This window comes from Anser brachyrhynchus (assembly GCF_964034855.1).
Source record: "Anser brachyrhynchus genome assembly, chromosome: Z".
NCBI classification, from domain to species: Eukaryota; Metazoa; Chordata; class Aves; order Anseriformes; family Anatidae; genus Anser; species Anser brachyrhynchus.
In genome coordinates, this window is record NC_137697.1 from 14,432,384 (window position 1) to 14,448,615 (window position 16,232).

Sequence of the window (16,232 nt, forward strand, 5' to 3'; positions counted from 1 at the left end):
ACCTGTGGATAATTAAGTGGATAACTGTAAAAAGCCCAAACCAAAAAAAGAAACTTTTGTTTAAAACAAGATAGAAGAGGTAAACTAAACTTTGCATGTTATGTGAATGGTGGGGAAAATACAAATGCGTATATAGACACCCTACATGTAAATTAGAAGTGCAACTACTGAAGCAGCAAAAGACTACTTGTGATATAAACAAGCCCCAGAACAAAAACATTTCAAGACATACACTTCAGTAGAGTCTGCTTTGATTTTGGTGACCCTTCTTAAGACAACAGTATCAGGCAAGTCACTTCTTACAGGGCTTTTAAATAAATTTATTCCTATATGCTTCATTAGAAGGAAAGCCATCAAGAGCGGAGAAATCTGTTCCACAAAGCATCTGAAATCCTAAGGACTGTTACACTTTACCTGAAAGGCAGAGACCCTGATGCAGCAAGTCACTTCAGCAGATGCTTAACATCTCATAAAGTGTAACTACCCAAAAATGCAAATGGAAGCACTTTTTGAACTTGAAGCACCAGCCTTTTGGTGAAGTATGACACTATACCTTCGAATCAATTGCATCTAGAGCTCTCTCCCTCTTCTGCTATAACAGAAGAGAAGGAAGTAGTCCAAGCAGACTCAGCCCTTTGAACACGAACAAAGTCATACTGAAGAACTCAAAAGTTCACTCAGATTGGATCAAAGGAGATTGCTGCATGGCAGTCTGGAGCCAATTTTCAGCTCTCCAAAGCCATGGCAAGATTCCACTAATGTAAGTCAGAGCCCACGTTTCCTGTCCTCGTCTCTGTCACCCCATACCCAGAGTCAGGTAATGGTTTTGCCGACTCACTGTCCTATTTGATGCAGTCCTATCTTCTCAAATAGGTCGCACCAAAATACCACCAAATAGGTCGTGTGTGGAAATGTCACATCCTCACGGTCTATTTAAGCAGCAGCTTGTGGTCATCAGAAGCTGACTACTTAAGACACAAATACACATTTTGCAAGAAAAGCTGCTACAGCTTAACACCAAGAAGTAGTTACTCCTCCTTAACCACACAATTTCTGTCCATTACATTTCTTGATCAACCTTTTTTTAAGCCAATATTGTCAGCTTTTTACAATATTTTTTTTGCTTGGGTTTTGTTTCTGGGTGTTTGGGTTTAGGTTCACTATGACAGGCTATTTCCTTTTTTTGCCAGCTGCCGAAATATGTTCTCCAAGTGCTCTCATCAGAAGCTCAAAGACCCTCCACAGCAGAGCTCACTTACAAACATGGCAGGATTCCTAGCTCACCGATTCCCGGTTTCTTACCACCATTGCTCACAGTTCTATGGTTCTGGGTCATGGTGGTTTGCCTTTTTTTTTTTTTTTTAAGAAAGATGTCTTTAGGAATCGGAGGAGAACCGCTATGTGTGTACATGAAAAGGAAGGAACCTTAACATTTTGACAAGCAGTGTTTTAAGCCTTCCAGCAAAACAAACTTTTCTTTTGAATAGTTTCTTTTTGTTGTTGTTGTGTAATTGCAGTAGGAGAGAATTACTCACTCTGTAACCTAGTTAAGACAGAAGCTTGAGGGCTTTTTATTGTTTAGTTTTTTTCCAATTAAGGAGAATTCCTGACAGTGTTATTCATTTTTATTGAGCTAAGAGAAGCTCAGTTTTCATTAAACTACAAGGAAAGGAACTCAAAATTCAACTTTTTGTCCGATTAAATAACCTTCTTTATGTTAAATCTGTTTGTAAGAACTAGTTTGTCAGAACTACTTTTGCATAATGAAGTCATCCAGATTTTTCTGATTCCCCTACATTTAACCATTCCTTCTTACATTTGTAGGTTTGCATATTGGTTAAATCAAAGTGATTCAGTTGCATTATTAGAAGTGTTTTTAAGTACTACATAAACTATGTCATCTAGAGTTGACATTAAGAAATAACTTCTTATTTTCAGCCAGGAAACACTGGGAAGTGGCAGGGTGGGGAGGAAGAGCAGCAAACGAAGGGGACAGTTTCACGAAGGTGACTGCAAAATTTGTTTGTGCAGTCCAGACCAAAAGAACATGAAGAACTCTAAGCTGGGTGGGCTTTCTACAGTAACTGCCAGTTTTCATTTCTTACGTTACTGTTACAATAGATACTGCAATCTAAATGATACCCTGCTTTCCAGCAGTAGAGCGGCCGACTTCGGGAAGCAGAGCTAAGCTGAAAGTTAACCTACGCCAAAGAAATAGCAGCATTTTTCCCATTGCTCATTCTAAAGGGCGGGAAGACACCACTTGGTACACATAGACAGAGAGCCCTGAAGTTTCCACAACAGAAACAAACACGAGTGTACGTAACAGACCAGTGTTACCATCACAGGTGCCAAGCCGCCCCATGACCTTTATGCAAGCTGACTGCACACTGAACTTTGAGGAATGCGCGTATGTGCGGATCCATTATCTGTTACCACCTGGAGGAAAGGATCACCAAGATCTAATGAGCAATTAGAAGGCTAAAAGGTAGCATCGTAGACCAACCCTCATGCCTTGCCCTCTTCACAAGGTTTCTCTTCCTCTCTACCTAGCCAGCAGCAGCAACCTCTGAGGGCGCTTTTCTGATCCAGGCAACCTGCACCTTCCTTAAGGGATCCCGATGGCTCGGTTATTACCTACCTCCCCTAAAACACAGCCTTCAGATGAAAAGGATTACTTCTCAAAGCTCCCCATGCTTCAGGCTCAGAACTGGAGTTTCTCTTTTCTGCTGCTTTGCTTAGTTGATCTGGTCAACCGCTTGTCACTGACAGACTCCAGAGGTTGCCCTGCGAGCTACTGGCAAGAAACAGGAGGCAGCTCTGAATTGCTCACTGGTTCCAAAACGCACACTGCAGCTAACCCCCCAAAAGCTACAGAAGTAGCAGCAAAGATGAACAGGAAAAAGGACTGTAGAGATTTGAAGCCTTTACCTGATGGCAAAAAGATCTCAAAGACATAGACCAGAGAAGAAAAGAGCACAGGATGGAGTTTGAAAGAAGCAAAACTCAGGTATTGGAATGACCGAGCAGGGGATGGGGGAAGAAATGGCTTTAAGTTTTTGGCTGGAGCTATTAAGAACAGGGCAACACAAAGCTGAGCTAGCAACACACGTTACATTGGGCTACTCTGAAACCACAAGAAAGTTTAACTCCAGCCTGTAGGCTCAGGCCGGTTATAGCCTAGTTTCCATTGTGAACCTAGATAATTCACAGCAGTATCAATAGCCATCAGTGAACTCTTATTTATCCGTATCTGGCTGGACAACATGGTATGACACAAAATCCTATAAGGAAGGAAGAAAGGGAAGTACAGGGTGGGAGACCAGAGAGGAAGTTACTGTTAGATTAGTTTTCCACCCACAGAAAATGAATGTCAGGAAGAAAACATGGAAAGGGGAAGGTGGAGTCCTTTTCTGGAAAAAAAAAAAAAGTTTGATGTAGAGAAGTGTTTTTATATTATATGTGTTTTATTAAGAAGGATTTAAACAGACACAAACAGAAGTAACTGAAGTTCCACTATCTATCCTACAAAAAGAAGTAGAATGATAAACTATGGTATTTTCATGGTATGTACTGCTGCATTATTATTCAGATGTGTGCTATCTACCACACTTGTAATTTTAGAGCGAAGTACCTAAGCTTAAAAGCACAGCATGACACACAGGGGTCCCTTTGGATTTGCCAGCAAGCTACACAGGATACCTTCATCACCGCATCCCAGAAGGGCTGAGGCTGGCAGGGACCTCTGGATCCATCTGGCCCAACCCCTGCCCACGCAGGGACGCCCAGAGCAGTCTGCCCAGGACCACGTCCTGGCGTTTTTGGAGATCTCCAAGGAGGAGACCCCACAGCCTGTCTGGGCAGCCTGTGCCAGGGCTCCCTCACCCGCACAGCACAGAAGGGCTCCTGGTGCTCAGATGGAGCCTCCTGTGTGCCAGGTTGTGCCCACTGCTTCTCATCCCACCACTGAACACTCCTGGGAAGAGCCTTGACCTGCTGGCAATGCCTCGCCTAATGCAGCCAAGAAAACCATTAGCTTTCTTAGCAGCAAGGGCACCTTGCTGACTCGTGTTCAGGTATCTTTAGATAAACAGATGAAAAATATCCTAGCATTTATAGCTGAGCTAGCCTCTCTTACAGCTGACAGTTGCCATAATATGTAAGACCAGCAGAGAATATTGTGTGACAGGAGGTAGCTTCACAGTCAGAAAAACACTGCCTCTGCATTCTACTTACATTCCAAGAACCTTTTCCTAATTAAGTCTATGGACACAGTTTTAGAGCAGTCATTCATCTTAAAACTATTTCTTACTTTTGCTTATTATATACTATGTATTATATTATTACAGACCATTATATACCATACTATCTACTTGGGAATCAGGTGTAGTGCTACCAAAACTCCTAAAGTTTCTGGCCATGTTTTTAAGAGCAACTGCAGACAGCTTAGACTGACCTCCCGTCCTCCCACCTCTGCCCATATACTGTTACCCTGTCCTCATAATGGTCATAATAGCTTTTGACATTAACCTGCCTTCCAAAAAAAAAAAAGAGAAAACTCACAGAACACAGATTTTTTTTTTTCTGGACATCTTGCTCGTCTTTCTGAGTGCATGACTTAAAAGCTAGTAGAAAGTGTAGAACAGGAACAAGTAGCCAAGGGTATGGAAGAAGGAAAGACTGGCCATAGTCTCAGATCAATTTAAATGCCTCATTAAATAGCATCCCTAGCTATAGGACGTTCCCCTCCCCAGTTTTAAGCAGTTGAAAGTAATTAACTACTTTTTGTAAACATCTTTTAATTAACCCAATGACCTCCTTATCTTTGGAGGTGACAATCTTCATTTTAGACTTAGCGCCACATGAAAAGCTTCTGTGAGCTGTTGATTCAAGTTCTCCGTGACACACAAGACCCCCACCTAGCCTTCGATCAGAAAGTTCTTCTCATTTAAGCCAATGAGTATATCCTAGCAGCTGGGGGAAAGGTAGTTAACCTTCAAGTAGCTATGGAAAATGAGAATATTCTAGTTTGATTATTAACCAAAGTATTTCATCATGCTATTCTCAGCTTTAAAGTGCTAGTTAAGAGAAACTGTACTGGACTAAAGTGAGACTGATGTTTGTATTTCTCTACATTTATCCTGAAGAAGAGGATCATTAGATTCTGCAGATGATGTTCTGACACAAAGTAAACTTTGGCCTTTGAAAAGAAACCCCCAATTTACAGCTAAACTGGGAGAAGAAGGAAGGTGTCAAACAGGAACTAAGGCTGTACTGGAAAAATCTATACAGAATATACCAAATGCCAGCCTCATAACAGACTGGTAATTGGCCACTCATTAAAAAAAAGCAGTTTTCATTCCATACATTCTTATTTAAGAGATGATATTGTGAAATAACCCTGCGTCCATATAGATGTTGTCATTCTGAGCTGAACCTCACCTAGTAACCTGGCTGCTAACTTCTACTCAGGGTGAGGGAGAACTGCGATTTTTCCTGCTCTTACTCATGTATTTTTGCTTTTTATTTTCAGCCAGGACAAACATGTTTACTTTCCTGCTCATTTCAGAATGCACAATCTGGGGCTAACGAGGTGTGTGAGAGATTTAAAGGAACTGAGACAGGTCAACATCATGCTGCTGTAGTGAATTTTGGAGAATCTGTAAAAACAAAATGTTCTTTGCAGGAAAGCAGTAATGCTGAAGAGTTTCTTCCATGTGCAGTGAAGAGAAAGAAATAGTCAACGGCTCTTAGGTAGGAGGCTATGGGTGTAGGGAAAACTACAAAAAAAAGAAAAAAAGGAAGACAACGACTTTAAGAAGTGTTTAGATTTTTGACACTTTTGAGGGATGGACAAATGGAAGGCCAATATTATTTTCAGTAGCTGACATGAGGGAGTACCCTACAACTCAACTCCTAGTCAAAGCCGTCGTGAACCTTCCCAGCAGACTTTCTTACTTCACTACCCCAAGGAATGCAAAATACCAGCACACTGATTGCTCTGATAGCGCCTGAAGCTGCTGTACTAGGCTTCAGCAAACAAGGGAGACACGTTTCACAGACCAGACTACATTTGAATCTCACAAATAAACCTGCAGCTATAGATTACCTGCATTTTGAGACCTTCTGACCTACGGGTTTGCTTGCAGAAAAGCCAGGTGAGCAGCCTGGGCCAGCTAACAGCAGTTTCACCAAATGATTCCCTCCCCATACCTTATGCTTTTGGTTACGAACAGGCAAGGCTGGTAGGGACAGAAGGCAAAGGAAACTTTCCTCTGAGCTGGGCCAGCCTAAACACTGAATAATTTCTAGTCCACTCACTTATTAGTAGTAAACTACACCTGATTCTATAGTTTTTCTGCATTCAGCAGCAGAATCACTACATGGGAACACTAGTTCAGTTATCTACGTTATCGACCTGTTAGAACAAGTCACAACACTTGTTCAAAAAAGAATCAGATGGACAAGTGAAGTGCGTTCCCTCACTTCTGCATTTCAACCTCATTATAACAAGGTGACACAATCAGCTTAAATGAACTTTTAGAAGCACCTGCTGGAGTCCAAAAACCCACAGCTGTCTCTCCTGTGAGCATCTTGGGAAGTACAAACACAAAGTAAGTGTGAGGATATATTACTGTCTCATCTCAACCCTGTCCTATTTCTTGCACCAAGAAAACCACGTGGTGCAAGAGAGCCCGCTGCAGGTCAGAAGCTAAGGCCGTGTGCCCTCTGCTCTGCGTCCGGTCAGTGGGTGGAGGAGGTCCAAGCCAAACAAGCCCCTAGACAACCACTGGGAATTCAGCAGCAGCTCACCCAGCAGGGCAGAGGCCACTTGCTCTTACTCCTGACACCCAAGAGAGGTTTAAGACCATGGACTAACCGCAAAAAGTAAGAGATTAGGGGCAGAGGGGAGAAAGGATGGGAAGGGAAGTGTCGGTAGCAGCTTGCATTGCAATGCTCAAAGCAAGCTGGCTGCAGCCCGAGCAAGAGAGAGCAGGTTCTCCCACTAAAACCCTCCCTGTTTAGAAGTTAAATATTTATCACCGCTTGTACTGTGTGCCCTGTAAAAGGCTTTGACCATGTTGTATGAAGAATTTAGAAGCCCATACATGCAGACCAAGTACACACCTCCTAAGACAGAGACTTCCTACAAACGTTCTACCTAAAGCACTGCACTTACAGATGTGGAGCACAGTATAGCAAAAGAAACCAAGCCATTAACTTTGGCAACACAGGTAAGCGATTTTTTATTTTTTTTTTAATGAAATGACCCGAAGTTGGTGTCAACTATAAGACCAGTGTTCTTTTATAGTCCAGAAGTTATAAAGATTGAAATAGCAAGACAATTATTTTTCCGTTCACTCCCACAGGACTTTCAGATGACTTCACATGCAGTTACACACCCTGATCCGAAATAACGGTCAGTCCCTGAAAAATAGGAAATTATTTGTTCAAAGTGTAAATGCTCTTTTCCCACTGAGGCCTAAGAGCACAGCAATATTCAAACATGCTTTAACGAAGTCCTACAATGGCAGCGCTACAGAGGAACTCAGAACACCCATAAAATTGCATACCTTGTCATCTACCAGGACATCTCACACACGCACAGCTGCATGCCACTGTGCTTACAAGGAGTATTTTTGGTATTGGGGCATTGTTTTTTCACAGTACACTAAAGTCTGTAGTGTGTAGCCACTTTGAGAACACAACCTCTGTATTAAGTTAGATCTAAATAGAATTTTAAAAAAAGAAATTATGCCCAATATACTTCACAGCTATCAGAGCAATTGTTTTGTACTGATTCAGGGGAATGCAAAGTTCTCAAGAATTTGAGAATTTCTCAATATGCAAGTATGATGAATAATGTTGGTGTAGAAAGTCTTCCTATGCTCATGTAATAGAGCAGGGGTAGCTTGCCAGTTCTCGCAAGAATCACCACTATTTGATCTGTGGTCTTAGCATCTACATATTAATGGTCAGATTTCATTTTCCAGGGCTGATCACTGGAGTCCTAGGATTAAAGAAAAGATAGGAAGCAAGTGTGCAAGCAGAATTAATAATCGTACTTCCATTCCCAGGATCTCATTAGCCCCAGAGCCAGCCACCACACTGGGCAGGAATATTTTAACTGGACACCAGCACTGCAGTAAAGACTCACCTAATGAAACAAAACTGAAGACTTTCACTGACTCAGGGAAGTGTTACAAACACACATGGGAGAAGCTGACTTGAGAAGTCAATTTTGGCTGTTTAATGGGAACGGTTCCTGACTGAAGCTATTCTCTCACCCTCTAGCTGCCGAAATAGCCCTTTCAGCCTATGGTAAGCTGAATCCATTACCCCTTGGACACCTGAAAATAAGGTAGATACAGTTAGAAACACATACTCTTAAGTTATCCTAAGTACTACAGTTGCAGGAAATGCTTCACCTACAGTTAAGCTTTAGTGACTCAGTCATCCAAGACTCAACTGTGGGCTTACTATAACAGTAATCGGCAACAAGAGAACCAAATTACAAAGGGATAAAAATGCATTAAGACTAACTTGAGGAAGAAATTCCATCTTATTTGAACAGAAAGGTAGATGCTAACTGAGATGCTGAAACTTGGTATATAATCGCTTCTACACTGAGGGCAAAGCTCCTGTTCAGAACCAGAACTGCTGCTGCTTCCTCCTTCCCTAGGAAAGGGACCATGTAGCAAAAAGCTACGGCCTTTCTTCTATACCAGGGATGGCAAGCTAACATCTCACAGCTACAGTAAGAGACCTGTTCTACGTAATAAGGCCCCAGGAAGGAGGGGCTTCCTCTGGGGGGAATATGGGATAAGGAGAAGACCTCCCACCCAAGAGCAGGCACAGCAGCGGTGAAGCCCATACCAATGAATCCCTGACAAAGATCACAGCCACACTTTTCTGGCTAGCACCAGAGCAGCTACAAGATGAGGCAGGACCTCTTCAGGTAAGAGGGATGAGCTAAATAATGTCATTAAGCTGTAGAAATTTCATTTTCTACAGGAAATGCATCTTCCCTCCCCATCCCTTAAACGGAAGGCACCAGCACGCTGCAAGAGCCCTTCTGTCTATTTAAGATTTAAAAAACAGGACTCAAGCATTTGGTAAGGAGCCTCACTGCTGAGAAGCATCTTCCTCTGTTCTGCCAAGAACAAGGAGTGTAGTGCCGAGTTCACGATCTGGTTCATGGGAAGATACTGGAAGGTGAACCAGGATTTACACAGAGCTGTAAAAGGCAAGTGCAAGAACTTTTTGAGAACAGAGGTTAGCCAGAGGACAAGATACACTTAAGAGCAACACCAGGCAAAGCAAGAACCCGATTGCTGGCTTTGAGGCGTTCATTAGCTAGTCTAACCTGGGGCTCCAGGGAGGGGACAAGGGAACAGTGTCACAACTGGAATATTCACTCCCACGTGTTCAAGAAAGCAGCGTGAGAGGGAAGACCTTCTGGGTTTGAGGTGACAAAAGTTTTAGGGGAACCTAGAGCCAACCTAGTGAGTACCACCTTGTGGTCCCTGGTGGACAGGGTCATCTGAAGGCAAGTCACTTTGACATGAACCTGCTACAGCTTAACCATGAACTCATGCACCAGAGAAAAGAGATTAAGCATCCACACGATGCGGAAAATAAGGATGGTGACACAAGTATCCGTGAGTCAGAAGTAAGAGGGGAGGAGGTCTTACTTGAATGAGGGCAATCAGGAAGTGCTAACCCACACAGAAGCAGGCCTTCCCTCGCCGAATGGCAATCCATTACCATCACGTAAGGCTGCTGCCTTCACTGACAGCGAGACCAAACTCTGTCAGATGGGAATAACAGCACCTAAACCAAAAACATTGTATGGGGTGCACGAAGCGGCCTGGTCGTCTCACTCCCCCACAACACAAACTGTGTAGGACAAGCGAATTTGCTTTTACAAGTGTCTGCTATTGAGCACACTGCCCTGTACCACAACACATTCCTGTAGTCTAAATATTCAGTGTTTTTAACAAGATAGTTATGTAAGCAATTAGTACTTGGTTTAAGTTCTCACATTATTCTGTTTGGAAGACTACAGCTTCCCCTTCCCTTACTGAAGGGAATTACGTATGTCACAAACCTACCTTTGTGTCAGGACTGCCACCACCCACACTGCCAGTAGCCTCCTGATCCCCTTCTCTGTCTGCACTGTTACCGTGTGCAGTTCAGGGAGATCAACCACCCAAGGAGCAGACAGTCCCACTGCAAAAAGAACGGCTGGGCAGGCAGTGAGCTTTGGGTTGGCATCCTGAAACCAGTGCTGCGTAGGAGACAGAGAGGGAAAGAGGAAAATAAATCCCTACATATACACCAAATAAATTTAAAACTGCTGTAAAGCATAGCGACCCAGGTAACGCCGTACTATGTTCCAACCTATTGCAGAAGAGCAGATGGCTAAGTTTTTTTATACACAAAAAAAGATCAACATTTTTAATTTTAGGATGCACATATTCTAACATTATGCCAAGCAATCACACTGACAAACACACTCCTTACAAACAATATCTGTATCTGTACTATCACTGACAAGGCAGGGAAAATACTAAGTTCTGTTTTACCTCATCCTTGCATTCAAGTTAGACATGAACTGCAACAAGCACTGACCAGAACCAAGTTGTCTAGGGTCTTGCTTCACAGAAACTGTTTTCCTTCTCTAGTCATCTCTGCAGTACTTAATTCAGAAAAGTTAAAAAAAAAACTAATATTTTTTTTTTTTTCTAAGTGCACCCTGACCTAGTCTTAATGAGAATTTGGTCCAAAGGTAGGTGTATTTAGTTCTTTCACTCATTCTAGGATGTAACCAGGTGTTTCCCGGCTTTGTTCTTTTACTTGCCTTACTGAAGGAGCCTGATCTGCAGCCAAACAATAGACGTGCAGGAACAGCAGGGTGTACATGTATAGTGCCTAATGAGGACATCAGACAAAGCCTATTAAGTTATTCTTATAAGCTGTTGTTTTCCTGCATGGCAAATTAAAGCTATATCAACAATAAGAAGTAATCCAAGTCTTGGTATCAATACAAAACCATTTTTGCTTTTGTTTAAATGCAACAACAGTCCCAGACATCTGAGCCACGCTGTAAGAGGTGTCTCTCCATCAGTAAAGTAAGGAGGGACCAGTTACAACATAAGGATGCAGAAGAAAGAAACCCTGCAGCCCAGGCCACTCATGCTTTCCACTGAAGGGAGAAGTTGTTGGCCGATGCCTGGACCACGCAGACAGGAGCTTTTGCCCGTGGTGCTGCAGACCTGAGCGCAGCCATGCAGCACCCACCCACCGGCACTGCAGCATGCAGGCACAGCCTCGCTGCTCTGCTCCTAGTGACAGGCACCGCAGAAATCTGCAGCTTGTGCGTTTGTTTTTCCTAACGTTATCTGGCGTTCTGATGCTTAGTAGGAAGGAATTATCATTCTGATAAGAGAAAGAGCATGTTTCTTTTCTTAGGGCACAGAAGACTGCTTTCCCAGAATTATCTCTCCCTTACCAGTTACAAAGGTGGACAGGGAGGGAGTTTCTTTGAAAGCCAGGTAAGAGTAACTCTAGATCAGTTTAACTGCCTGAAACCCAAGTCTAATAGCGTGACACCATGTTAACCAGGAGACATTGGTCCAACCTCCTCTTTTGTGATCTGAACTTAGTGATTCTGTCTCTTTCCTCTGTACCCTCTTCAGCACTTGCTAGACCTTTCAATAAATGCATTTAAAGTCTCACACACACACCATCTCACAAGAAAGCTCTTCTCTCCTCCTCCCCTTTCAGAAAACTCCGAGAGGTTGGCAGAGTTGAACCTGCACAAAGAATGGTTTGAGGAACAAGCAAAAGTCACACAGACATGCGTATTCAGAGCCATCCACTTTCACAGCAGGGAGATTACAAGTCAAGTTGCCAAAACTTGAAGTATCACCAGGTGATACTAAGTACCCTTAATTTTTTCTGTCCAATTCTGCTGAGAAAATGGAATTTATTGTGTGGGGCATTTTTTGCCATCTTCACTTACTATGGAGGAAGCAGGATCAGGAGAGGGAAGAGAAGACAAAAAAAAGCAAGCCAAACTGCTCTGCATCAAGAATTACCTCAGGGATCACAAGCATCATACCTGGTAGTCCTTTTCACAGCAGAAAGGGCAATCACACCAAGACTGAGACTTTGGTCCTTAACCAAAGCTGGTCTACAGAGCCTTAAACTTTCAGTACGACACAGTTAAAGAAGTTTTACCTGAGAGGTTTCATGGCCTCTCTAGCAGAGATATTAGATATCAGGTTAGCTGCAAGATACTTTATCTGAGCAGTTACCTAGGTCACTTGAACAGATATCAAAGTGCAAGCGTAGGGGGGAGGCCAAGTTAAGATAAAAATCCAAATCAGCAGGAACTGTTTTTCTTCTATCAAGAAATTTAAAACAGATTCCCCCTCTAGACACACAGGCTTAAATTCTATGTTCTTCTAAGGTCCTGTCTCAATCCTGTGGGAGCCAGGGAGAAGATGAAGAGATGAGAATTTGGTCCTGTTTGTAATATCTAGCCCATTCCTATGTTTCTGTATTTTGTCTCAACTCAAGTTCCATTGAAGCCTGTAACTCAGTGCATTGCAGGTGTCAAGATGCTTCATATGATGCACTGGCTGCAATGTTTCCCCTACCAGTACGAAGCAAGCAACACGAGGGAAAAAAAAAAGTCTGTCAACCATGGGTTTTGTTACTGAATGCCACTTAGTTGCAGGTATGCAGCACTGCTATTTGAGCATCCAGAACCTATCACCAGCCTACCTAAGCAAGCTAGAACACTGCCCAGATGTTTATGTTGACAGTAGGGATGCCTCCAACCAAGACAAATGTCATGTTTGGTGGGTGGTGTTCAAACAGGTCTGGCCCACGACATGACAAGAACATGCCCAGGTTTATCAATGAACCTCTGCACTTGTTTGACTAAGAAGAAAGCTGCCAAAAACCAAGACCACGTAACACTCCCTAAGTCCCCAAGCTGTACACTGACAGATACCGAAGATGCTTCCCTGGCTCTCAGCGCTTGGAGGTCCAGAGCACTTTTGGCTTCCCAAAGCCAAGCTGCCCCTTGCCTGATCAGTAACTACCCCCGTGACTCCTACACCGTGCCACTGCACAGAAGGGAACGCTGACAGCTCACGCTACAGGCTGTAGTTTTAGGAAGGACTGATGGAAAAAGGATGACAAGAAAAGAGAGCCGTGAGCCAGGTGCTGTCCCTCGGGCTGCTTGAGGGGAGCACCACCCGTGTGGGGCACAGCCTCCAGGCGGGACGAGGCGGGTGCGAGGGGCCCTGCGGCTCGCTGGGGAGCACCTGCAGCCCAGAGGCAGGGAGAGGCACAGCCCGGGTGCTGCAGCACCCGCCGTGACACCTGGCAGGATGAGGGGTCCCCCGGGCACAGCACCTAGCCTAGCAGCCGGGGAGAGGGCAGCGGGGTCTCTCTGAGGGGCTGCAGCCCCCTCCCCGCCGGGCAGCGGGGACCGCGGGTGGCGGTGAAGTGAGGAGGAGGAGTGAGGAGGAGGAGGAGGAAGAGCGAGGAGGCGAAGCGACCGCAGGCAGAGGCGAGAGGCAGGCAGGGGGAGGCGGGCTGTAAGGGCAGCCCCGCTCCGGGGGCCGTGCATGCGGGGGGCGCGGAGCCGTGAGGGGAGGCAGCAGGGAGGGGGGTAGGGGGGCACGGCGAGCCCTCGCCCCCCTCCTCCGCGGCCAGGCCCGGGTCTCCCCGCGGCTCCCCGCCCGCCGACCTACCCAGCACCACGCAGACCACGTCCAGCGCCACGAAGGGCAGCCGCGTCCTGTCAAACATGCTGGCGGCGCCCCGCGGCAGCACCGGCGGCTCCGGCTCCTCCTCACGCGGTGACAGCCCGGGCCCGAGGGGCGGGAGCGCAGCGGAGGCGGGCGGGCGGCAGCAGCGCCTCACCGCGCCCGAGCAAATGGCGCCCGCCCCCCGCCGGCAGCCGCCTCCCTCCCGCACTGCGCTACTGACACGGCCGCGCCGGCTTTAAGGGAGGGAGGGAGGGAGGCGGGCAGGGGGACGGACGAACGGCACGCACGGGCAGACGGACGGACGGGGAGAGGGAGGGAAGGAGAGGCCCGGCCCCCGCCCGCCGCCGGGACGCCCCACCCCGCATGGCGACGCCGGCGGCCCGCCTCCCGCAGCGTGACGGGCAGCGCCGCCACGGGACGGGTCCGGGGTTGGGATCCCGGGAAGGAGAAGGGAAGGGAAGGGGAAAGGAGAGAGAAGGGGAAGGCCGCCGCCGCCTGGGAGTGGAGAGCTGGACCTCGGGCCCCGAGCCCCTCCCCATTAAAAGTCGTTTTCTGACAGGAAATGCCGTGAGCAGCATGGAAAATTAAAAAAGCTTGAATACACACGTTTTTATTTTAGAATCATAGCATCATTCAGGTTGGAAAAGATCTCCCAAGATCATCTGGTCCAACCATCCCCCTGCTACCAATGTCATCCACTAAACCATGTCCCTAAGCACCACGTCCAACTTCTCCTTGAACACCCCCAGGGACGGTGACTCCACCAACCTCCCTGGGCAACCCGTTCCAATCCCTGACTGCTCTTTCTGATAAGAAATGTCTCCTCATTTCCAACCTGAACCTCCCCTGGCGCAACTTGAGGCCATTCCCTCTAGTCCTATCACTTAGCTGCAAGAAGAGGCCAACCCCCAGCTCCCCACACCTTCCTTTCAGGCAGCTGTAGAGATCAATGAGGTCTCCCCTGAGCCTCCTCTTCTCCAGACTAAACAACCCCAGTGCCCTCAGCCACCCCTGGTAGGACTTGCTGCAAAACGCACGCTGTTTCTGTCAGCGTTGTTACCACTCTCGGGCACAAACTCACCAGTCGTGCCACCAGGCACGGTTCTGCTTTGTTTTGGGAATTGCAGGTGGGGTGGACGGCACGCCCCATGCTCCAAGCACCAGGCTTTGTGCAGCTCCTTTTTCTGCACTTTCTCACCTATTCCACCCTCTAATGCTGTCAACGGGTCCGCTTTGTGTTACATCCTAAAGGCTGAGTAACAGGTTTGGTGGATCCACAAGGGAAACAAGCTCTTGGGATGGAAACGTCTTGTTAAATGTGCTGTATCTTCAGTTCAAGCAAGCTCTCCAAATAAGTTACATAAGTAGTTCCCTATAGAGCATCTCTATATAAAGAGCTTCTAATTAGCAGACTATAAGGGACTTCCTGATTTCACCTCAACATCCAAGAAGGGAGCCATCTACAAACCGAAATGTGCAGCTCTAGAAATTAAGGCCGCCCTTGATTTATGCGACTGTACTGTTATTTGCAGAAATCATTCTCCTGTGCAAGTATTCCTGGACGGTCTCATGGAGGTAGAAAGCCCAGTGTTCTCTTATAATACAGGAATTAATAGAATAAGCTGTAGCACAATGTGGCACCGGCAAAACCCTGTTTTATCTTTATGAGAACTGTTTCTGAAGGGAAGCATGCAATCTGCTCCTCTCCTCGCAAAGAAGGGGTATTGTTCACAAGTTCCGCTGTTCCTGAAATCCATAGATAAGTTTCCAACAGTTGCAAGACGGTTAGGAAAAGGGGGAAAAATAGACAAAACAATGCAAACATTCCGTGCACAATTGCCGTAATTGCTTCCTTCAACTCAAAGCATCACCTTCATCTTGCTCAGGCTAAACACCAAATGGCTCTCCTGCTCCACACCCCTACGCAGTAAATTAGACACCAAAGAGATTGCGCTGGCTGATTTAAATGGAACACTTCCCAGAAGACTTTAAGCAAGATAGTTATGACACTTAAAAACACCTGAAAATTGGGCTGTAGCAGAACAGCATTCCCAAGCAAGAGAAATTAATCACACTGTATTGTCTCGTAGTTTCTACATCCCTGTTTCACCCTTGAGAGAGCTTGCCTGAGGGAAGAGGCATCTCTGCAATCTTCTGACAGAATTCAGAAACGAAATTGGTCACACGGTTCCCCTCCAAACTTTCCATTGCACAAGGGATATGTTCCTTGCTGTCGCAACCGTATTCCCACCACCGGGCTTGTTGATGTCTTGGAAACCCCCATCTGACCACAATTTAAGGGATCAGGTTAGCTGTCTCTGTGGCAGGCATTCAGAAATCTTTTCTGGGCCTCCAAATACAGACAAGTATCAGCTGTGGAAGCACACCAACACTTTCAGCACTTTCTGACTGAACTACTACCCAGATTAAAAAAGCCCC

The 16,232-nt window shown here is 45.7% G+C and overlaps 1 protein-coding gene across 2 annotated transcripts in view; it reads right to left on the reverse strand.

Moving 5' to 3' along the window:
* The window catches only part of PLPP1 (phospholipid phosphatase 1), a 61,149-nt gene extending 47,130 nt beyond the window's left edge, over positions 1 to 14,019 (reverse strand). The window contains exon 1 of one of the 2 annotated variants that reach the window (XM_080574620.1): positions 13,776 to 14,019. In XM_080574620.1, coding sequence (XP_080430746.1) covers positions 13,776 to 13,833 — 58 coding nt within the window. In that variant the 5' untranslated portion in view covers positions 13,834 to 14,019. The remainder of the gene's footprint in view (positions 1 to 13,775) is intronic. The other variant, XM_080574619.1, reaches the window with a different exon arrangement.
* Between the last annotated feature and the right edge of the window lie 2,213 nt (positions 14,020 to 16,232).